Source organism: Tiliqua scincoides, chromosome 8, assembly GCF_035046505.1.
Source record: "Tiliqua scincoides isolate rTilSci1 chromosome 8, rTilSci1.hap2, whole genome shotgun sequence".
Lineage (NCBI taxonomy): Eukaryota > Metazoa > Chordata > Lepidosauria > Squamata > Scincidae > Tiliqua > Tiliqua scincoides.
The window spans coordinates 4541150-4564515 of record NC_089828.1 but is presented as its reverse complement, the minus strand read 5'-3'; the positions used below and the strand labels follow the sequence as shown (position 1 = coordinate 4564515).

The following is a 23366-nucleotide window of genomic DNA, read 5'->3' as shown; positions in this document are numbered from 1 at the left end:
CACACTGCTTGAAAATCACTGGACAGACTCTTGAAAACAATCTAGAGTAGTCTCTATAGAACTGGGCAAGAATAATAAATCCCAAACCATAGTCAGATGCAGATTCATTTTTTAGTAATTCTGACTTTTTATACAGCAGATGTGCAAAAATAAAACTGATAGATCATTTCAGTTTGTTTATCTGTAAAACGATCAGAATAAGTAGCTAGGACTACAAAATAAGTAGCTTAGTCATTTTGCATAACTGGGAGGAGAAGTGTAATGATCTCTATTCCAGGGACTCATGTGATTAAAATTATCCCACATCATGTGAAACCTGAACAGTCCCTGTTTGGTGCTGTGTTTTAGCACTGACCAATAGGAAGACGGATTTCTGGAAACAGAATATAAACACAGGCAGTCCTGATCATCAACCATGTTATCAAAGACTCTTTGACAAAGAGTGGATCGATCGGTGCCAGGAACTGAAAGGTTGCTGAATTTCACATTCAGGATCTGTGTTTAAATGGACATCAAATCTAACACGGTGGTTGTTACGGGTAAGGTTTAAAAGACCTCTTCTAGGCAGACATGGAATGCACAAATGCCAGCCTGCTCTTTGTCATAAACAGCTGGGGGGGGGGAGTGTAGCAACTGGACAAACCAACATTTCCAAAGGGGGACCGACTTCTGCAGCTTTCTAAAAAAGTCAAATGACATGTTAGCGGGGTGTTTAAAAAAATGCATGCTACCATATTATACAAGTAGGTCCGCCATCGGCTGCTCTTGTCGTTTCCCAAAATATCTGTTGACATCCTTTCCTGATCAAGCCATGTAACCTCTAAATAAAACTAGTTAAGGATTACCTGAAGATAGCCACAAAAGAAAGACTGCTTCCCAATTCCACATCATCGGGATCCAAAATTAGATGAAATATATGCCAAAGTTCACTTTTCTCAGTTTTAAGACAAGGAAATGAAATTAAGAACCATATGAAAGTTCAAGTACACCAAAATTAGAATATATAACATTTAGGCTGCAGTCCTAACCACACTTTCCTGAGAGTAAGCCCCACTGAACAAAATAGGACTTACTTCTGAGTAGACCTGGTTAGGATTGTGCCCTTGGTTAACTACTGACAGTGCAGGATTACAGGGCTTGACACGCTGCTTTTACCATAAGTAGTTCCAGAATATCACAACTTATCCTATTACCAACTGGCAATCCTGTGTATTGCAATCTTTCCTAACCCCTCCAGACATTTAAGGTAGAAAAAGCTTGCTTGTTTTATGTTCTGATACTTATTTCTACGAAACTGACATTTAAGCAAAAGTTCCCATTACGATATGGAATCTTAGGGATATGGTTGTGCACTTGTCTAAATTAATTCTCCAGCAATATACATCAGATGGGCAGGTGCTAGTTGAGTCATCACTGAATGCCCCAGTCACATTTTCACCTGCCTGTAGCAAAGTGGCTGGCATAGATCCTGGTTTTATTACACAGTGCCTAATAATATTCAGCCCATTTGATCTCTGCTTTGGTTTGCATGCCCTAATACATGAAAAACATTTCACGATGAAGTCACTTCTTTTCATAGAACTTAACTCTCAGCAGAGGTTTCTTATGACCACAGTTGCAGCTTACGCATTTAACACTGCCGGTTCAGGTCCTGAAGTTTACTCCTAGCAGTTTTGTTTGACACTGTCCACTGTAGGGTGGCAATTCCTACCCGCACAATTTTACTGAAAGATGAGTGAAACAGATTGAAAAATCATTGTAACGCCTCCCATGCCTGGATGCAGTGGCATAGCTAGAGGGGGTGGAAAGCACTCAGTTTTACAGGAGCCCGAACGTGCCATGCAAGCGGCCTCTTTCCCTCCTCTTCAGTGCCAGGTGTATGCCTCCGTTTTGCTCCCACTGCCCAGAATGGCTCTGAACGGGAGCATTCAGGTGCCTGCACAACTTAGTGCTTTGCACCCCCTCTAGCTATGACACTGCCTGGATGCATCCTTCTCTTAAACATACTTATTTGACTTAAATAGGGAGACCTGCGTTCAAATCCCACTCAGACATGAAGAACACTGGATGGGCCCTTGGCCAGTCATTCACCATAACCCCACCTCACAGCATTGCTACGAGACTGGAATGCGATAACTACACACATGACTGGAAGCTCCTTATATAACTCTGCATTGACCCTGCACATGACTGATGTTGTCTAATTTTGGAAGCTAAGCAGGGTCAGTCCTAGTTAGTACTTGGATGGGAGACCGCCTGGGAATACCGGGTGCTGTAGGCTTATACCACGATCTCGGAAGCTAAGCAGGGTCAGGCCTGGTTAGTACTTGGATGGGAGACCGCCTGGGAATACCGGGTGCTGTAGGCTTATACCATAGTCTTTCGAGACTGAAGGTTGCCAACCATTTATATTTCTATTGCAATATCTCTTTGAGGTATCTCAAAAGAGGTTTAGGATATAGGGAAGGCAAGAAGTGGCCTGTGTGTTAATGTAACTTCTTTCAAACAGAAGAAAGGCCTGTCCCTCCATCTCAACACAAGTCAGCCCATGAAGCAAGTCCTCATGAGAAATTACAGGCCAAGGTCTCAACAGTCTTAAAATGATTTTAATCAGGGCTTCTGTTTGATCTCAGGCTTTGGTCCATTTCGACAGTACCTTGTTAATTCCAGCTGGGAAGCAGTGAAGGTAAGCATTTAAAGCCTTTTCTATCAAAGTCCAGAGCAGGAGCAAAATTCATATTATAAATCGCATACTTTTTTTCTGTTTGGAAGGTAAGATGCTTCTCATTTCCTGAACTAAAGCTGATTCTTCATAATCAGAATATAAATAAAGATGCACCTAATTTAAGGAACTGCCTGTGGCATGTAGGGCAATGGTTTTAGCACTGGGACCCACTTTTTAGAATGAGAATCTGTCAAGACCCACCAGAAGTGATGTCATGACCGGAAGTGACATCATCAAGCAGGCCAATTTTTAACAATCCTAGGCTGCAGTCCTACCCGCACTTACCCAATAATGGGACTAAACTGAACTGAATAATTTTTTTATAAAAACACATTACAAATATTTTATACACAGCAAATGTGTCAAGACCCACCAGAAGTGATGTCATGACCGGAAGTGACATCATCAAGCAGGCCAATTTTTAACAATCCTAGGCTGCAGTCCTACCCGCACTTACCCAATAATGGGACTAAACTGAACTGAATAATTTTTTTATAAAAACACATTACAAATATTTTATACACAGCAAATGTTCAGTGTGATCCTTGAGCTTGTGTTGAGGTACGTAGTTTTTAAAAATCGTTCAATTGATGTAAGATTCAGTCTTAAATCTGGACCTGCATTCAAGCTTACTTTGGTATTTTTTTTTTATGAAGGCTGGAGAAGAGAAGAGAGAGCCCTTTCCACCAGCTCCATATCCTTGTTTGTAGAGCCAGCATATTTTGTTTGGAAATGTCACAAAAGTAAAGAAGGTTTCGTGCTACCATTGGATAAAACTTCCTTACACACTAGGCACTCATCTCCTGAAGACTCTGCTTTTCACTGTATCGCACCAAAGTGTTAGGCGTGTTCTGAGAAATTCTTAGGGATTGATTGCTTTCCACCTTATGTTTCAGTTTTTGTACTGTGCTGGTTTTCAACCACTGATCCATGTCTGATAATATATGAATTGATGACCAAGATGTAGCAGTTGGTGGGTTATTCACGGTGAGCTAACCGCCTTCCTTCCTGCCTTGCCAGCCCTGCAAGGCGTTCTAATACAGACCTGCCCTTTTCCACCGTTATTCAGTTCTTTTTTTGAGTATCTCTTAAAGATCCTAGCAGGTACCCCTGGGGATACATGTACCCAAGGTTGGGCACCACTGTTCTTGAGGAAAGCGTGAAACAAAGTGTTGAACAAAGTTCCATAACTATTAGGACGATAGGCAACTGCAGACAATACATAAGTGACTGAATAGTTAAAGACTTCAGGGTAACAACATAGGAAAAGTTCTTAATTACTGCAGTTTTCATAAGGACCAGGCAGGACATTTTCTCTGAACATGTTCTCTCTTTCATGAAATGGCAGATTAGAACAGGGATGACAGAGACACAGTATGAAGGGGATGTAGTTCACTAACACAGTGTTCCATCTGTTATGGACTCAGGACCCAATCCTATCCAATTTTCCAGTGCCGGTGCAGCCGTGCCAATGGGGTGTGCACTGCATCCTGTGGTGGGTGGGCAGGCAGGCAGACACAGAGGCCTCCTCAAGCTATGGAAACATTTGTTACCTTACCTTAGGGCTGCACTGCTGTTGGATAGGATTGGGCCCTACGTGTAATCACAGGACAGTCACTAACCCCAGTGACTGAAGCATAACCAGAGTTTCAATACTCCAGGCAATCTAACAAGTTATCCTAACTCCAGTTTAGACACACAGATACATCTCAGTTAACAGTTCAATTCATCACCCCCTGATTTCTGTTGGCCTAATTTTGTATCAGTTACCGTATTGTGCTAGTTGAAAATAAAATATCTCGTTTCTCAGCAAGTTAAAACAGCCGGAGGCAAGAATGAATTAGCAAACCAAGCCCCCCCCCCCCCCAATTTTATCAGGCTGCTGCTGTAATCAGGAAATCAGGGTCAATAAAAATACATTTTTAAAATTTAAATTTGATTTAGTAGAGTGCTGACTGTTAAAATGCTTTCTTCGGAAAAAAGCCACACATGATGTTAATTACGTGTATGATCTAGGTCTTGGATCTCATTAAGGAATATAGATTACAAGTTTAATTCTATACTAGAAAAAATGCATTCCTATAATCTTTCTAGACATTTTGCAAAGAGGTTCCAACTATAACCTCTTGGGATTGTATGGAGTTCCATAGGCTTTTGTAGAGATTAATTGATTTAAATCAGATCTACTCTGCAGGCAGTTATAGATCAATAAGCTGAAGCCACCTATAATTGAAGAAACAGACTAGAAGCAAATGATGTATTGGGGTCAAGCCAAAGCCCCTTTCCTCTTTGACTTGCCACCCTGGTTTTAAAAAGTGAACGTTCTGCTTATAGTGGGAGACACTACTGTTCTTTGCAAGGAGAGGTAGAATGTTTGATAAGCCACCGATTTGTTTTGCGTGGTGTGTATCTCAGTAGGTCCAGTCCCAGGAGCCAGCACTGGGTGCCACTTCCTACCAATATAGTATCTCTGCCAAACAAAAGTCAATATTTTGCATCATTGTATGTACAGAATGCGGCTGCTCGCGTGGTTGCTGGGGCACGTTGGTTTGACTCTGTGAGCCGTTGCTTCAGCGGCTACACTGGCTGCTGGTTCTGTTCCGGGCCCAATTCAAGATGCTAGTTTTGACTTTTAAAGCCCTTTACGGCTCGGGTCTGGGGTATTTGAGGGACCACCTCCTTCCCTACAATCCTGCCCATGCTCTTAGATCATCTGGGGGGGCCCTTTTGACTGTGCCGCCACTAAGAGATGTGAGAGGGGTGGCGGCCAGGAAGAGGGCCTTCTCGGTGGTGGCCCCCGAACTGTGGAATACCCTCCCCTTAGAATTGAGAACTGCTCCCTCGTTGCTAACATTTCGGCGTGGACTGAAGACCTTTTTATTTCAAAAAGCTTTTAATTATTGACAGGCTGGCTGGCATTCTCGCTTTTTTATATGAGAATCCACGGGGTTGGTTTGTTTTTTAGATTTTTAATTATTGTAAATTGTTTTAATGATTGTTTTTAATGTTGTATTTTAAATTGTTTGTAAGCCGCCTTGTGTGCCCTTTGGGCAAAAAGGCGGGGTATAAATTAATAATAATAATAATAATACAACCTGTGTAAGAGATAACCCTGTGTAAGAATTTAGATATGCATCTAATTAGCAGCAAACTTTCAGCTTCTCCATGTCCATTCCTGTTGCTTCTAATCAGAGCTCTTGCCCCCACTGTGAGATGACTTGACCCATTGATACAACTGGTGCATTCAATTCTGTTAAGAGAACATGGAGAGCAAACAGTGGCTGCTTTGCTACCCATTATTCTTGGCCTCCTGTGTGGAAGGAAGGATTTTTTTTGGGGGGGGGGGGTTCAGCAAGTCATCTGATCATGGCTTGGCCAGTCACAGAAGAGAGTCTTTTAAATCACAGAAATTAAAATGGGTGAGACAAAATAAAATGTCAGTAGTCAGCTGGCATGGGTTGCACTTTTGAAAAACGGACACACAACACTGCATTCTTATGCTAGCTGATGCAATACCCTCTCCAGGACCATTCAGGCCACAGGAAGCACACAGCTGGCTGTGTTCTCCGAATGTGTTTACTTCACCCACAAGAATTGTTTGCTTGTTTGGGCAAAACAGTTTATTGAGCACAGCTAATCAATGTTTCCGCTGACAAGGAAATTGTAATTGTTTACTCAAGAAGCTAACCTTCAAGAACAATTTTGCCCCCTCCCATTCATGCACTGGTAATGGGGACATGTGATTGCAGCACCTGCTATATCCGCCCCCACCCAGCACAGTAAGCACCTCTTCCATGAAGGCTGAGGAACGTCTCACACTCAAAACTGGATGCATATCCTCCAAAACAGTGTTTGGTTTTTGAGAGCACCTCCTAACATACAATATTTTAATAATCACAGCAGCCAGGATCCCAGGCAGCCTGGTCAAGAGCTTTAGTAGCTGACACATAAAAGGAAAAGCCAACCTTGGAGATGTTAGATGACGTACAAAGACCATCATCACCATGGAGAAACACCATGCTTTTATTTGATCTACGTAAACAACTTCGGTCAGACAAAAAGAATAAGGGACAAATGGCATCAGCTGGAGGTGACCTAGATAAGCATCTCATGGTACCATGGACATGAGGTATATTGGGATCTACCAGGGGGTCACTGGGTCACTTGTGGTTAATTGGCAAAAGTTTCTGCTTCCCAGTAACAACAAAATCTGAAGCTGCTTTGTTCTCACCATTGGTCCATCTAGCTCAATTATCGTCTATTCTGCCTGGCAGTGACTCTTCAGAGTATTGAACTAAGGGGTCTTTCCCAGTCTTAGCTGGAGCACTGGGTCCCCTTCCCGGAACATGCAATCAAAATTAAGCTGCTGAAAGGAAGAAAGCTGGGTAGGTGGGCAGGGCAGGGAATAAGTGACCCAAGTGAACATTTTTGAATGAATGACCGTGAACATAAGAACAGCCTCACTGGATCAGGCCAAAAGCCCCTCTAGTTCAGTTTCCTAAATTGCAGTGGCCAGTGCGGGAGAGCATAAAAGACATCTGCAACCTGTTGCTCCTCCCTTATATCTGGCCGTCAGAGGTAGCCTACTTCTCACTGAACTGAGTGAACTCAGTTCACTACAGCTGGTAAAATAGTGGGAAGTGAAAACACTCCCTGGGCTAAGCACGAAGCCAGAAGCACCCTGTTCCTTAACCCCCGGCCTCCTGAACCACTCTTTTGTATCTGACTCCTGTTAGAAGACTTGGGGCACAATCCTAACCAGGTTCTTCTCTTTTGTTCAATGGGGCTTACTCTCAGGAAAGTGTGGTGAGGATTGTAGCCTTCCAGTAAAAAGCAAGGTAGATCCTGCGTGCCTGAAGTCTGCCCACCCCAGCTGTACGCAACATACACACTCCCTCCTCGAACACAGACCGGTGTGGGCAGTCATTGCTATTCCTTAGTGATTACTTGACCATCTTTCCTCTGTAAACACGTGTTCAAGGAGAAGTTTTCCAGGGATTAGCACTTTGCAGAAGTTGAGCTACAAGTTCATATGCTGCCTTCACTTACAAGCTATTTTTGTCCTTGCACTCCAGGAGCTGTCCAAACTTGGCCTTGGTGATGATGTGGCCCTACACATCATGGAGCTACCTGTGGCTTACCAGAAAGCAAAAGAACTTGTCTGTAAAACATGGGCAACCCTTCGGCCCCAAGTAAGTGGGGCTACAAACTAGACCGTTTAAGAGGAAGGGACTTTGAAATTGTGCACTAGGGATATTAAGAAAAAGATAAGTAACTTGGATATTTTTTAAAGTTTAACCACATGTTTTGGTGTGAACTTAGGCAGTTTCTACCCACTTGATTCTGCAGTTTGCTTCTCAGTCACCATTCCTGGAAGTCAGAAAGGGGAGAAGATGAAGGTGATTTACCTGCATTCAGATCGGGGAGAGCTTTTTGTGTTCTAAAAATGTGACGTTGCTCATTTTAAGAGAATGTCCACATGTTACTCCCCCACTAAAGTTGAGCACCCCAAACCAGGACAAAGCATTATTAGTGCATAGGGGCCCACCCCCTCCCCCTCCCCTCTCTTCCCACCGATGCCTTTCCATAGCTCTGCACATGTGAGGAAAGGAGAACAATCGCACAACCATTGTAACCTCCCCCTTGTGCGCCATTTAAAATAGAAACTTCTCTTCATTAAAATGTAATTTGGAGAAGCAAACAGTTTAGTGGATGGAGTGCAGGTGGCAGAGAAAAGATGCAGGATCACTGGGAAGCCCAGTTCTATAAAACATTATCTATGGCGCTTATGCACTCATCAACAACAGGAAGAAGCAAATGTATGGGTTGAATATTTGCACATTCAGAAGAGCTACTTTGTGTAAAGGCAAATTAAGCAGCCACAAGTGATAATGCTGTACTAAGAACAAACAAGTCGAGCTTCCATAACTTTCTTAAAAGATTTGGTATACAATTAAGATGTGAAGTGTCCACACGAGGAATTTTTTTGGGTAACAGCTGAAGTTCTTCACCTTAGAGCTCGTATCCCACATAGCACTGGAGGACAGATACCAGGCTTTTAAAAATAAATCTAATGTAGTGGTGCCTCGCAAGACGAAATTAATTCGTTCCGTGAGTCGTTTCGTATTGCAAAAATTTCGTCTTGCGAGGCATCACTGCAAACTGCAAACAAACAAAAATTTGCAAAAAAAATTCATCTTGCGAAGCACGGCCATAGAAAAATTCGTCTTGCGAGTCACCAAAAAAATCACAAAACACTTTCGTCTTGCGAGTTTTTCGTTGCGCAAGACATTCGTCTTGTGAGGCACCACTGTACATAAGAACATAAGAACATAAGAACAGCCCCACTGGATCAGGCCATAGGCCCATCTAGTCCAGCTTCCTGTATCTCACAGCGGCCCACCAAATGCCCCAGGGAGCACACCAGATAACAAGAGACCTCGTCCTGGTGCTCTCCCCTACATCTGGCATTCTGACTTAACCCATTCCTAAAATCAGGAGGTTGCGCATACACATCATGGCTTGTACCCCATAATGGATTTTTCCTCCAGAAACTCGTCCAATCCCCTTTTAAAGGCGTCTAGGCTAGACGCCAGCACCACATCCTGTGGCAAGGAGTTCCACAGACTGACCACGCGCTGAGTAAAGAAATATTTTCTTTTGTCTGTCCTAACCCGCCCAACACTCAATTTTAGTGGATGTCCCCTGGTTCTGGTATTATGTGAGAGTGTAAAGAGCATCTCCCTATCCACTCTGTCCATCCCCTGCATAATTTTGTATGTCTCAATCATGTCCCCCCTCAAGCGTCTCTTTTCTAGGCTGAAGAGGCCCAAACGCCGTAGCCTTTCCTCATAAGGAAGGTGCCCCAGCCCCGTAATCAGCTTAGTCGCTCTCTTTTGCACCTTCTCCATTTCCACTATGTCTTTTTTGAGATGCGGCGACCAGAACTGGACACAATACTCCAGGTGTGGCCTTACCATCGATTTGTACAACGGCATTATAATATTAGCCGTTTTGTTCTCAATACCCTTCCTAATGATCCCAAGCATAGAATTGGCCTTCTTCACTGCCGCCGCACATTGGGTCGACACTTTCATCGACCTGTCCACCACCACCCCAAGATCTCTCTCCTGATCTGTCACAGACAGCTCAGAACCCATCAGCCTATATCTAAAGTTTTGATTTTTTGCCCCAATGTGCATGACTTTACACTTACTGACATTGAAGCGCATCTGCCATTTTGCTGCCCATTCTGCCAGTCTGGAGAGATCCTTCTGGAGCTCCTCACAATCACTTCTGGTCTTTACCACTCGGAAAAGTTTGGTGTCGTCTGCAAACTTAGCCACTTCACTGCTCAACCCTGTCTCCAGGTCATTTATGAAGAGGTTGAAAAGCACCGGTCCCAGGACAGATCCTTGGGGCACACCGCTTTTCACCTCTCTCCATTGTGAAAATTGCCCATTGACACCCACTCTCTGCTTCCTGGCCTCCATCCAGTTCTCAATCCACGAGAGGACCTGTCCTCTAATTCCCTGACTGTGGAGTTTTTTCAGTAGCCTTTGGTGAGGGACCGTGTCAAATGCCTTCTGAAAGTCCAGATATATAATGTCCACGGGTTCTCCCGCATCCACATGCCTGTTGACCTTTTCAAAGAATTCTATAAGGTTTGTGAGGCAAGACTTACCCTTACAGAAGCCATGCTGACTCTCCCTCAGCAAGGCCTGTTCGTCTATGTGTTTTGAGATCCTATCTTTGATGAGGCATTCCACCATCTTACCCGGTATGGATGTTAGGCTGACCGGCCTATAGTTTCCCGGGTCCCCCCTCTTTCCCTTTTTAAAAATAGGCGTGACATTTGCTATCCTCCAATCTTCTGGTACCGTGGCTGTTTTGAGGGACAAGTTGCATACCTTAGTCAAGAGATCTGCAACTTCATTCTTCAATTCCTTAATAACCCTTGGGTGTATGCCATCAGGGCCCGGTGACTTATTGATCTTTAATTTATCAATGAGGTCTGAAACATCTTCTCTTTTAACCTCTATCTGACTTAACTCCTCGGTCAGGAGGGGCCGTTCGGGCAGCGGTATCTGTACTTTATGTTGTCTCTTTTATTTTATGTGGTGTGATGTATTTTATTTTATATTATGTGGGGTGATGTACAGCTTATGGTACACGTTGGTCTGACTTCTACCTCAAAAGCCATCATCATTCTGGAGCAGTGTGGGAAGAACAAAGGCTACAAAGACAGTGATGTTTGTGGGTTTCATCCAGAAGATGGCTGTTGTATCTCAGAGGGTATGGAAAGAATCGAGTCTACAATTAATATGAAGACCATATGGAAAAACATTCAGGTTGAAGGAATCGATGTCGTTTTTTCCAGGGATGCAGGAAGGTAAATATTTGGGGCACTGAGGAGCCACGTAAATTGTGGGAAATGTAATTCAATCAGGACCGTTTTCTCTAAAGGAAGCCCCTCTCACTAAAACAAAATGTTCTCAGAAGCTGAATATGTCAGGAAAAGCAGTATTTTCTGATCAGATCTGGAACAAAAGACAACCTATATGACATAATCAAGCCCCTGATCGCAATGGATTAAATAAAAGTTGTACTGAATATTTAGGTAAGGTCAGTGAAAGAGCTTCTATCTGTGTCAATGTCCTGTTAGAAGTAGAACAGAACTAACAGCCATTAGACAGAGGATATCCAGTTCCACAATTCATCTGACACATCCAGAATTACACAAAAACTGAAAATACGGTAGACCAGTTTCTCAAACTGTGTGGGTAGGGACCCACTTGGTGGGTCATGACCTAATTACTGGTGGGTCCTTTAGATCCTCCAGTGAAAAGGGCAATGGAAAGATCAGATAATTAATTGTCTCAAGCCACAAGGCTATTCAAAACAGATAACTGCTAATTGCCCTGCAAGGAGCTGAGCTCCTGCACTTTGCAAGCTTCTATAAATATAGGGAGATAAATGATTCAGTGTCTTTTTTCTGGTGCTTTTTCCCCACGTTCATCAATGATAGGTAGTGGGGGCAAGTGAAGTTTGGGTCATATATTTAAGTCCCTAAAGGCCATTGAGGCTATTCATTACGTTCGCCCAATTACAAGAAATTGATGGAGATTTTTGCAAATAAATAAAAAATTACTTGCAAATAAATACAAATATTTCTTTCCAGATCATCCTTTTTAAAGCTAGGTGGGTCAATTGAGTGCCATGTTAGAAAGTGGGTACCAGTGCTAAAAGGTTTGAGAATTACTGCTGTAGACTATTGTCCTATTACCCCCAATTGTATTGCATTATCAAACAGCAACATTTTTATGATTAGTAAAGTGGTATTCCCAGTTGACCGAAACTGAATGCTTCACTCTGTACTTCCAAGACTCTCTCAGGAAGCACAGTCTGCCCCCCCCCCCAAGCTGCAGCACAGGCATTCCCCAGGACAAGATATTCAGAAGAAGAGCAGTAAAAAATCTCACAGGCTTGTGCAAGCTGTTGAGCATGTGTAAAGAGCTATTCGAGTCCTAGCAGTTATCTGCAAAGCTGATCTGTTGCATTTAGCTCACTTCAAGACATCATCTTGAACCATGCATGCACAACCAGCACCAGGAACCTGTTAGTGCAAGTGGCCCATCCATTTTAATAGTATGTGTTGATAGCCACACATACACACAAAAGCAATACATGTATCTTTTGCATTCTCCTTTGAAATGAATGGGAATGAACTCCTGTACCTTAACAAGAACTCAGACTAAGGTTACTGTGCTATTATTGTGCCAACATTGTTTTCCTGGGTAAAATGCAATTATCATAAATATTGGCAAATTATCCAATATGTTGAGATTTTAAGCAGTTGACGTTAGACTTTTTGATGCAAAACACTAAAGCTAGTTGGTAATGTGAGATGGAGCCAGCAGTTTAGGTACATACAAGGAAACCACACTTTGCGTTGTCTTTAAGTGTACCTTTTTCCATGTGACAGGTACGTCTGTGACTATATATATTATACTTCTCTCTACTGCGGAAATGGAAGAGCAGCATTTATCCATGTGCCGCCACTATCCACGCGCATAACTGCAGAATTTCTAGGAAGAGTTCTGCAAACAGTCATCTTAGAGATGTTAAAGCAGAGCAACATTTGTGTGTAAAACAGTTTTGCAAGAAACAGTCACCTTTTCTGAACCATTAGTGCTATCACAGCTACAGCAAAACCACAAATAAAATCACTGCAGCCTGTTACCCTCTACCTGCTACAACATGCATGTAGAACTCCTGCGTCTTTCACCTTCCCTGGGAATACTCACACAAAGGAATAGGAAAAACCACTTTGGGGTAGCAGAGTACCTTCTACACATTGGAGCATTGTGATCACAATGGATGGCAACCGCGGTGTCACTAGGGGGTGCAGGCAGCACAGGCCAACACACTCAGCCAGTGACACCACTAGTGGCAAAAGTTGTAAAATCTTAGTATTTTCAACCATCATATCATCTGATAGGTAATTTAATGTAGAATACAATGAAATAAACCATGTTGAACTATCTGTATTCTATCAAAAGTTATATAAAAAAAACCAGAAAAGGAAAACACAACTGCCTTATGTGACAAAAAGTGGATTTTCTTGACTCAAAACTGACCAATGAAACCAATTGTGCCAAGGGACAGTGAGGTGTTATGACATAGCAGGGAACCAATAAGGTGTTAGTATGTGTCAGCTCACATTTCCATGTATTAGAGCTAATTATTCAGTTGCGTGAGTGTCATCCAGTTGCCCACTGGTTTTTTGTTGGTGCCTGATTTGTTAAGTAACCTGTATTGTTATCTATTAAAATAAATAAAGAATGAGGGTTACACCAACACTAGTGATGCCACTGCATTTAGGTTGTGTGCATGATATTATAATTTATTCTGTATCGTCAGTATGGTATGAGAAGAGGTCCATCAAGGGGGGTGACACAGTGAGTTCTCGCATTAGGTGAGGCAAACCCTAGTGTCACATCTGGATGGCAACAGTAGGGTTGAAATCACATTTGAAAAGGAAAAAAAAACTCTTCCATATACCGAAGGCTACAAACGTTAAACTAGGACCGGAAACTAGGAGGATAGGGCAAAGCAAAATACAACTTTTAAGCATGGATTTATCTAACCAGATTTGATGAAGAAAATCTTGAATTTAAAATTTCTTTCTTTAAATCCTTTTGTTAAAAGATGATCCAAAATGGACAATAAAGCACCCTGGAAAAAGCACATGTTCATGTTCTGAATGTACTGTTCCTTTTTAGCACCCTTGTGATAATGAATAAAAGGCAACACACTAGGTACAAATGCATACAGAATCCTTTTTTATTTAACTTAATCATGTAGTACTGTAACTACTAGAAAAAAGCAGAGTAAGAGAAACTAAAGGAGCCTTAGCTTCAGCCATTCAAAATAGACAAAGGTTTTTTTTTCTCATAATTGAAAGAATCCAGAGTATATCGCAACAGGAATAAATTCTTACAACAGAATATACAAAAACATTTTGAATTTTTTTTCCATCTACTGATTCATTTTAATATAAACACAGGAATTTCTTTAGGAATAATTTATACACAGCAAGTTTTTATGTAATAAATTGGCCATGTTATTATTGTGTTTTAATTTAAAAAAAAAACACCTTTATATTTTTAAACAAGGTAACTTGGAAAATGTTGTGTCTGCAAATGCATTCAGTTCCATAGCACTTTCTAGTTTGTGTGTGCACACATGTGTGTATTTGGGAATTGTTTTAGAGGGCTTTTTAAAAAATCCCAGTGATAAAAGATCTCTGGCTAGTTCTTTTTTCTCAAATCTCATTGGTTTAGAAAACAGAAACATTATCCTCAGGAAGTCAACAAAATTATCCCTAATTCTTCAGTTAAAAAGGGGAGGAACCTGATTAATTTGGAGAAATTTGGGTCTTCAATATTCCTGTTTAAATAATAATAAATAGGGATCTTTGATGGTCATTTAAACAAAGTTTAAATGTTGCTAAATACCTACCTTAGTTGTATGGACCTCAAATAAAACCACCTTTTTAGTTAAGTGATAAGGAGTCTGTAAACACAGTTATCTGTGTAAGTCTGATACCACTTACTATGCAGTCAAATCCTTCAATCCACTTAGCCAACAACAAGGAAGCAAGAACTTAAATCGCACAAACATCTTCCCAATCCCAAACATGCTTCTTTGGAAGTAAATTCCAGTGTGATTTTGTTTCCAAGGCAATGCATTTAGGACTGTTAAACACTGCTAGCAGCAATGTTTATTCTGTTTCCTTAACCAATGAGGTTCTTCCCCAACCTGTTAACTGCACCCATATAGTAAAAGTGAAATGATCAGTTCAAAATAACCCCACCCATCCAGAGGGCTCTGGAAGACCAGGTTACTGAAGATACAGAATGTATTCTGGGTTCACTGGGGACACAAAGCTTGTGTTGCAACAAGCGATCCATGACTTAAGAGTTGGTACAGGATCCTTTTTTTCTTTTTTTTTGGCATACTGTACAGCTAACTAGTAAAACCAGTATCCTAAGAAAGAACCTGATCAGACACACACCCACTGAAAGTGCCCTTTAATTATCTTTAGGCATTTATAAACTACAAACATTTTTATAAAAATTATTCGATGTACTTACAAAATGCAATGAAATCTTTAATTTTTGTAAACCAGATTTTGTCAACTGACTACCCGTAATCTACTGGACTTAAGAGCCCTATTGAAAATGCTAATGGATCGCTAGTCAACAGAAAGGAACAAAACTAAAGTAATGACAACCCACACAGGCATACCACAAGCACAACACCTAATGAAAGCCATTTGGAACTTCTGCAATGGTTACACTTAGTCAGGCACCACAGTTCAGTAATCACTTGCAAGGGTACACAAAAAGCTCCGTCACCCCAGCAAGAGCCTCCCCATATACTTCAATGGAGAATGAAACTCAAACAATGGAGCTGCCTTTCATTAAGGTCAACAGAAATGCCCACTTATGCAGGAGCTCAGGTGCACATGGGGCTCTGAATAAAGGGCACGGGGTTATAACAGAACAGCAGTCTCTACAACTTTCTAGTTAATGTACTTCATTTCCCAGCCAAGAGACTTGAAGCTGCAAGTTCCAGATAACTGGTTATGAATCCTAGGCATGGACACTGCCCAATATGCAATGCAAATTATTTTAAACCTTCGAGTCAAGCTCTATGTCTCCGCATATCAGTATTTCTGTCCCACAACGTTTACAGACTTGCAATGGTTCTGCCTTCAACTTACACGAACTTCATCATGGTTCTCAAAATAAGTGCCACAACTTGGAGCCAACGGGCCTTCCCAAATGAGATTCCAACCAACACCTTCATGAACATACCCCATGGGTTCTGTATCTTCAGCACCTCCGGCAAAAAGTGTTCAACCTTATATGAACACGCTCTCTTTGTCATTTTAGTTTGTGCCAACTATTTTATTTCATTTTAAAGAGTGGAGTCACAGTATCTGGAGTTCATCACTGGTTAAACAGGAGTGAATCAACTGTGGCTTTTTGCCATTGACGTGTAGTCCAGTGACTGGCTACACTGTGGACACAATTAAAGAGCAACAAGAAAGTGTTACTGACTACTGGAATGGAAAGGTGGTTTTTAAAAAATATAATTATATAGAAAATTATACGAACAACAGGAGTGTCATTCAAACAGCTATGGATTGTATGAAACAACCCTCAACAGTTTCCAGAGGATCCAAGCAGCAGTTCCATCTGAGGACCAGTCCTGGGCAAACTGGGCTTCTTTCTTTTGTACCAGAAAAGTACCCAAGCTAACAAACTCTGACAAAATGTTAACCTCAGTAGTAACAGTTGAGCAGAGGGAGATGTTTTGCTGGAAACCAGCCTTGTCTCATAATCTCTATTTTGTGCTTAGTTATTGTCAATAGTTGAATGCCAAGCACAGAACATTCCTTCCTCTGAAACCAAACCACCTTTTGCAGACCACTGAAAAATAATCTCACAGCAACAATGCCTATGACTGAATCGCTTCCCTTCCCTGGGAACACATCTGAAGAACTAAAAAGTCAAACAGAAGTGACAGGATGTAATAGGGCTAATTAGAAAGGGCTCAGCAATATCCTAGAATTTTTTGTTAGTTTCAGCAAATCCGCATCTAGGAGGAGTCCAAGCATTAACTACATGGACTCACAAAAAGCTTTTGACAAATCCTTCCTCAAAGGCTCCTGAGTAAACTTACTGGTCAGGGAGTTAAGAGGACATGACCTTTTATGGATCTGTAACTGGTTATAGAACAATCAGCAGGAGACAGAAATAAAGGGTAACTGTACAATGGGGTAACATATGCAGAGGGGGGAGGGTCTCCTGGAATTGGTACTATTTAAATTTAGCCATAAATGATCTGGAGTGAGGGTGAGCAGCGAGGTAGTCAAGTTTATGAATGACACCAAATTAAGGATGGTAAAAACCCAAGCCCACTGGAAGAGCTCCAAAAAGCTCTAGAAACTGGGTAAACTGACAGCAAAATGGCAAATGAGATCCAGCATAAAAATTATGGATATCAGGGCTAAAAGTCTCAAATTCATGTATATACACATCACATAGACAGGATGTGAACCATCTTAGGGTCATGGCAGCTAGTTCAATGAAAAAATGATCATATTAATGTGTCATAGCAATGAGAACAGCTAATTGCATGCCAGATATTTTCAGAAAAGGAACTGAAAAATAGTATTGTGATGTTTTCATACACATCTATGGCATGGCCACACTCAGAACACCATGCACAGTTCTGGTCAATCCATCTTAACAAGGATATCAGAGCTAGGACACACAGAGAACAGGGCAACCCAAATGCTAAATGGGCTGGAGGATCTTTCCTATCAAGAAAGGCTAAAACAGGTGGAGCCCTTTAGTTCAGAAAAAAATATATATGCTGGAAGGGGAAAATGATTAAACTCCAAGCATTATGCATGGTGTAGAGAAAGTGCATATAGCAAAGTCGTCACCCCCCCCCCAGGTCATAATGCTGTCTGGATCACTCATTGAATTTGGCTGGTAGCAGATTCAGGATCAAACAAAAGGAGGCACATCTTCACACAATGCAAAGTTAAACTTAAGGAACTCACAGCCACAAGATGTGGTTGTTTATCATGGCTGTTAGTCATGATAACTAACTGGAACCCCATATTCAGATTCAGTGTGCCTCTGAACACCAGTTGCTCTTGTAAAAAAGAGGAGAGGCAATGCCCAGATACCCTGCTTGTGAACTGCCCCAAAAATCTGACTGGCCTCTTTTGGAAACTGGATGCTAGACTAGATGGACCCTTGGTATAAATCCAGCAGGGCTGTCCTTATGTTTTTAACTAAAGATGACAACATGGCCCAAGTAATTCAACCTTTTGTTTCCCTCAAAATGATGCCAATATATTTGCATGTTGGGTAGTCACATTCAGTGACCTGTGAGAGAGCCAATTAAGTATGTTGGTAGTTATAATTAACACAGGTAGAATTCTTACAGCTTTAATTCAAACTTAACCCAAAAATCTAAAATAATTTCCTCAACCCATGCAAGATAACATCCTTGCAGACTAAGGTCTTGTGCCCAATATTGTGACATGCATAAACATGATTTACTACAATGGAACGGCTGCACTGGGGGGGAAAACCCAAGATAGCATGATTTAGGGAGCACACATTAAAAAAAATAAGTATAAAAAGAGAGCTGTGAAAACCAGAATGGAATTATTTTAAATGTTGTGAGTGCAGAACACAATGATAGAGCTGAGGTGGTTTGGTCCAGACGGGCTGACTTATCACACACACAACCACTTGTTTTGCAACACAACTGCCTTATACTTGAATGCTTCTGAAAGAGATATTTAGATGGGCACTATATTGTTAGTGTTCTTTCCTAATATTTTTAAACCACCTACAAAACAATAAAAAAAATATAACTTGGACAGTTTTAAACAAAACCCTCTTAAGCGGAAAGATCTGAGGATCTCCACAGTTGTGAAGATTAATATGTGCAAGAGAGGGGAGGCCACCACCATGACAAAAAGATCACTGGGGAAAAAGTCACAAACATGAACAAGTCCAACATATCCAGACTTTTAATTCTTCCAGCCCCCCCCCCACCCTATCATCAAATGCTTGGAACTAGTTAAGCTCTCTCAAGGTGCTAAACAAAGTGTGTAATTGTGGCCACATATTTTAAAGAGACCTTTAAGATATCAAACTAGCCAAATTGCGCATTACTATGATAGACAATACATGCTTAGAACGACTGCCAGAACCAGGGAAACGGAATATCCCATCTTAATGGCAGGTGCATTCTGCTAGTACTCTAACTTGAGAACCAATAAAATTGCAAAAAAAAAAAATTAAATTTGGTAACTGGCTGATCAGAACCTACATCACTAGGTTTAGAGATGTGGTTTACAGTAGGTTTACAAGTCTGGTTTAGAGATGTGGGAGAGGACTTCAAAAAAATCAAATAAGTCAATATCCATTAAAGAAAATATTTCAGTGCTTGTGGTCCACAAAAACAGCTACCAAAAATCATCGTAATAATTACCTTAAGTGCAATTGAGTAGGTTCTTAGGGTTTGGGAGCATTTGACTTCCTCATCTTTTCTGGCCAAATCAACCAAGGCTATGGCATCTATTTGTTACAACACCCTTTACTGGTACTGGGGCACGTCTGATGCACACACATCAGCTCTGACGTATAACTTTAGCCAGAGTAGAGTAATAGTCTAAATATTGTATACAACTACTGCGTATCAAATGCACAAGTACACATGTCATTTTAAACCCCAGAGAGCAATTAGTTCACACTCCAAATGGCTTTGGCCTACTGTATTTTTACTATGCCATTCTTCTAGAGGTCATGGATCCATTCCACTGAGATGTCCCCATTCCTTTCAACCAAAGTTTAAGAGTAGGTACTGATTTTAGTTCAATGGCACACAGCAATCATTTTCAACCCTCAGTAGGGTTTCTCATACAGAGAAAAAGAATGTGTGTTTTTATTTTTCTAAAGCAGCAACTAACAACTTTTTCAAGTGACCTTTTTAATGTGGTAGTGATCCCCCTTCTCCAAAACCTGGAGGATGTGGTTTGTACAATGAATGAGGTTACCGGTATCAACAGTCTATTGTCAGCTGCTGAGAAATGTGAGATGTATATTTTTATATATACACACAAAAAATAAGAGTGAGGTAGATAAATGCTTACAAAAAAAAAAAAACTGTCCCCCCCCCGTCATAACTTGAAAACCCTTATCTCAGTATTTTAAAATTTATTATGGGTGTCTCTACAGTGATTTAAACTGGTAGCACAAAATAAATTAAAAAAAAAAATCCTACATAGAATACATTCTTTTTTTTTTCTTTTTCTTTTTTAAAAAAGGGAAAAAATAACTACAGGAAAGAGGTGAAAGGAAGATGGTGGGACTGAAGCTATACAAGCAAAAAAAGCACTACAAACATATCTATCTCCAGTCACATCTAGCAACTATAATTCTTTGATCTCACTGAAAAAAGAAAAAAAAATTCAACATTTCCATCCCAGAACAACCATTCTTTTTGCAGCCAGATTTTGCCTGGATCATTGTTAATAAACAGAGCTTCCCATTCGCTCTTTGCAAGCAAATTAAGAATAAGGTGTCTGAATTTCAAAAACTGGGCCCTTCCTCTTTGTATGTGATTCCTCAAAGAAGTATGTGCAGTGCCACTCACAAGCTCCTCTTGATTTGGGAGTTCACCCCGGACTGCGGGCGGCAGCTGGTACCAAGATCTGTAGCTGCTCTGATGGAACAGTTGTCTCATGTGTATAGCAGCCCCAGATGCCTGGCAGCGCTTTTCATAGCTTGCCTCCATTTTTAACCATCTACCATTTTCTGCAAAACAAAACTACAAACCAACTTTTATTCTAATCTGCTAACTAGAGTGACTGGAACCTACGAGAATCAGAGATGACCTTGTAAATATTATTATCAACTGAGAACCAGAGATACATGGTGTTCATAGGATGGAAGGGTTAAAATGCTCCTTTCAAAAAAAAAAAAAAAAAAAAGAATGACCCAAAAGCCTGTAATTTGCAGCTCAACAACTGTTGCACCCAACAATTAAAATATGTATGCATGTACGTTTGTGTGTGTGGTTGTTTGAGACACAACTAAAAAAAAAAAAAGGTAAAGGGTAGGCAGGGCAAGACTATCATACATCAATGAATATGAACACTGAATAAGAATGTACTAAAAAGTTGACCTTTTTCCCGACCTGAGTTTGCATCATACTTGCACTGTAACAGACATGAGTGCTGTATGGGCAAAGGAAAGGAAAAGGAGGGCATAACTGGTACAGAGAGGGAACATACCTGGGCAAGATACACAGGCATGCAACCAGCAATGCATTCCTCTTCTCCTCCCCATTCCCACGAAGAGCGCTTTAACCCAACAGCCTAGATATTGTTAAAACTAGCAGAAAGAGGGGAAGAGACAGAGAGAGAAAGAGAGAAGCAGAAATGTATTTATAAAAGGCAATAAACAGTTCATGGCAAATCATGTTACAGGTATCACGTTTCGGGAAAGTGGTGATAGGAGAAGAATAGAAGTTACACATTATAGTACAAAGCATAAGAAATTGGTTGGGAATGGAGGGGAGAGGGGGGAGTAGACCTGAAGATTTCTCATAGATTAAATCCACAAAGATAAAGAACAAAAAAATAGCAGCTTTTTTCTGTACAGACATATAGATGAGTATCTGAAACTGTAAAAAAGTTATAAAAGTGACACAAAAAGACAATGTGTATGCAAATGACCCATGGTCTAACATAGAACTGCAAGACCCTTTGAAGTCTTAATAACAGAGAGAAAAAAGGTCAACAAAGTGTTGGATGCTTGAATCCATTTAATTGGGTATTCTTCTCCAATCTGTGTTTCTCTAAGTTTTTTTTTTAATCCGCAAGCCTGCCAAGGACAGCAGGAACAACTCATGGAAATCCCTTCTAGTTTTGTCTCTCTTTATTTCCTTTTTGGAGTGCTGTTGAATTTCTGCACAAGATACACCATTCCCCCCTCTTGATTTGGCTCACCAATGCCAGTTTTGTCCAGAATTCATGTAAGGGCGGGCCGTTTATTTAATTTCAACCCCTTATGTTCTCAATCACATTAAAAAAAAATCAGCTTCTGTCCAGTTAAAAAAAATCTAGACAATTTAATCTTAAAAAAAAAAAAATACCAGTGTATGATTGAATGGAGTGTATTGGTCAGTACTTCCTTTAAACAACGCATGTGATTACTTCGCTCCTTCCATGCCTACAAAAAAAAATTCCAAAAGAAAGTTATCTTTTTGGCAAAATTTTGGCAGCTTTGAAAACAGTTACAACCTTGGACAAACAATGGCCCATCTTTATTCTTTTATGTGATCCTAAAAAGGTTAAGGAATAATATTAAAAATCCAGTCTTTTTTTCCTCTAAATCCTGTTTTTTTGTTTTTAAACAACCTACAGTGTAAAGCAGGTGCTTGTAGGGGGTATCGGAGAGCCGCTGGCCTTCAATATTTCTTTGATGTGATTATAAAAAGTGCCATACAGTTGAACTTCACGCAGATATGTTTCCCATTATGAAGCAGAAAGAAAGAGAAGAGAAAGGGGGAGACACACATCAGATGCTCAAGTTTTCTGTTGCTATTAAGTGTTAACATTAGAGTTTTAGAAGGCTGACTGTGCACCCCACGTACAGAATTCTTTTGCTGAAACAATCTTCTGCTTGCATATTGAAAAAAGAAAAGTTATTTCAACTTCTAACCGAAGAGAGGATTCTCCTGTGTGCAGCTATGACAGTTCTGAAGATCCACTGAGGTACAGTAGGCTTTTGAATATCATTGTTATCTTTCTCTTGCTTGCTTGCTTCCCCAGCCCTCCCCCCAATGCGCGCGCTTATATGTGTTTGCAAAAACCTGGTTCTAAAGGTCAGCAGGCCGAAGACTGGGGCAAAGGCAAGGCCCGTTCATTCTTGCGTCCCCCATTCATGTGCGCATACGGCTGCCTTTCTTCAAAGCTGGCCCGCAGGACCACTACGCCAGGCCCGTTCTCAGCTTTGTGTCCTGAGTGTTTATCAGAAGGTTGGAGGGTAGAGGAAGGGTCTAAAGGAATGCTCTCCATATTCTCCGTCTCCAGGTCGAGCTCCTCGGTGTCTGGTGGCTTGTTCTCGTCACTGTAGAAGAAGGAGACCTCTTTGAAGGCTGGATCCAGTTCATCCTTGATGCTTCCAATGATTTCCAAGAAGGAGGGTCTCATCTTGGGGTTGTACTGCCAACACATGCGCATGAGTTCGAAACTGGGATGGGAAGAGAAGACGGACACAAAAGCACATTGCCTTAATTTGATTAGCTCTGATTTTGCAACAACAAACGTATCTGCTCCAATAGGTTAGCTGCCCAAGAATTTCAGTTGCTGGGAAAACTGCTAATCTAAATGCACTCTTAAGACAAGTTTGATCTGATTATCATTCCTTATCAGGCGGAGTCTGAGCCATATTAAGTCCCCAAAGCATCACACATCCCATGTAGCACTTTGCCAGAACGACAGAGGAAAACACCTGCAAACTGGCAAACC

At 41.1% G+C, this 23366-nt stretch overlaps 2 protein-coding genes across 2 annotated transcripts in view; one reads left to right on the top strand and one right to left on the bottom strand.

Moving 5' to 3' along the window:
- Positions 1-348: 348 nt before the first annotated feature.
- Positions 349-13977, top strand: PGPEP1L (pyroglutamyl-peptidase I like). The gene is made up of 5 exons (XM_066635976.1): positions 349-539; positions 2634-2686; positions 7801-7917; positions 10888-11117; positions 12711-13977. Exons 1-5 carry the CDS (start codon positions 506-508, stop codon positions 12874-12876), a joined length of 600 nt encoding a protein of 199 aa, XP_066492073.1. The 5' UTR covers positions 349-505; the 3' UTR covers positions 12877-13977.
- Positions 13978-18901: 4924 nt separating this feature from the next.
- Positions 18902-23366, bottom strand: part of IGF1R (insulin like growth factor 1 receptor) — a 171804-nt gene continuing 167339 nt past the window's right edge. The window contains exon 21 of the mRNA XM_066635975.1: positions 18902-23088. Coding sequence (XP_066492072.1) covers positions 22722-23088 — 367 coding nt within the window. The 3' untranslated portion in view covers positions 18902-22721. The remainder of the gene's footprint in view (positions 23089-23366) is intronic.

Coding starts and splice junctions, on each gene's coding strand:
- PGPEP1L (XM_066635976.1), top strand. CDS start 506: ATGGACATCAAATCTAACACGGTGGTTGTTACGG. Junction 7,918..10,887: donor GGGCAACCCTTCGGCCCCAA/GTAAGTGGGGCT, acceptor GGTGATGTACAG/CTTATGGTACACGTTGGTCT. Junction 11,118..12,710: donor TTTTCCAGGGATGCAGGAAG/GTAAATATTTGG, acceptor TCCATGTGACAG/GTACGTCTGTGACTATATAT.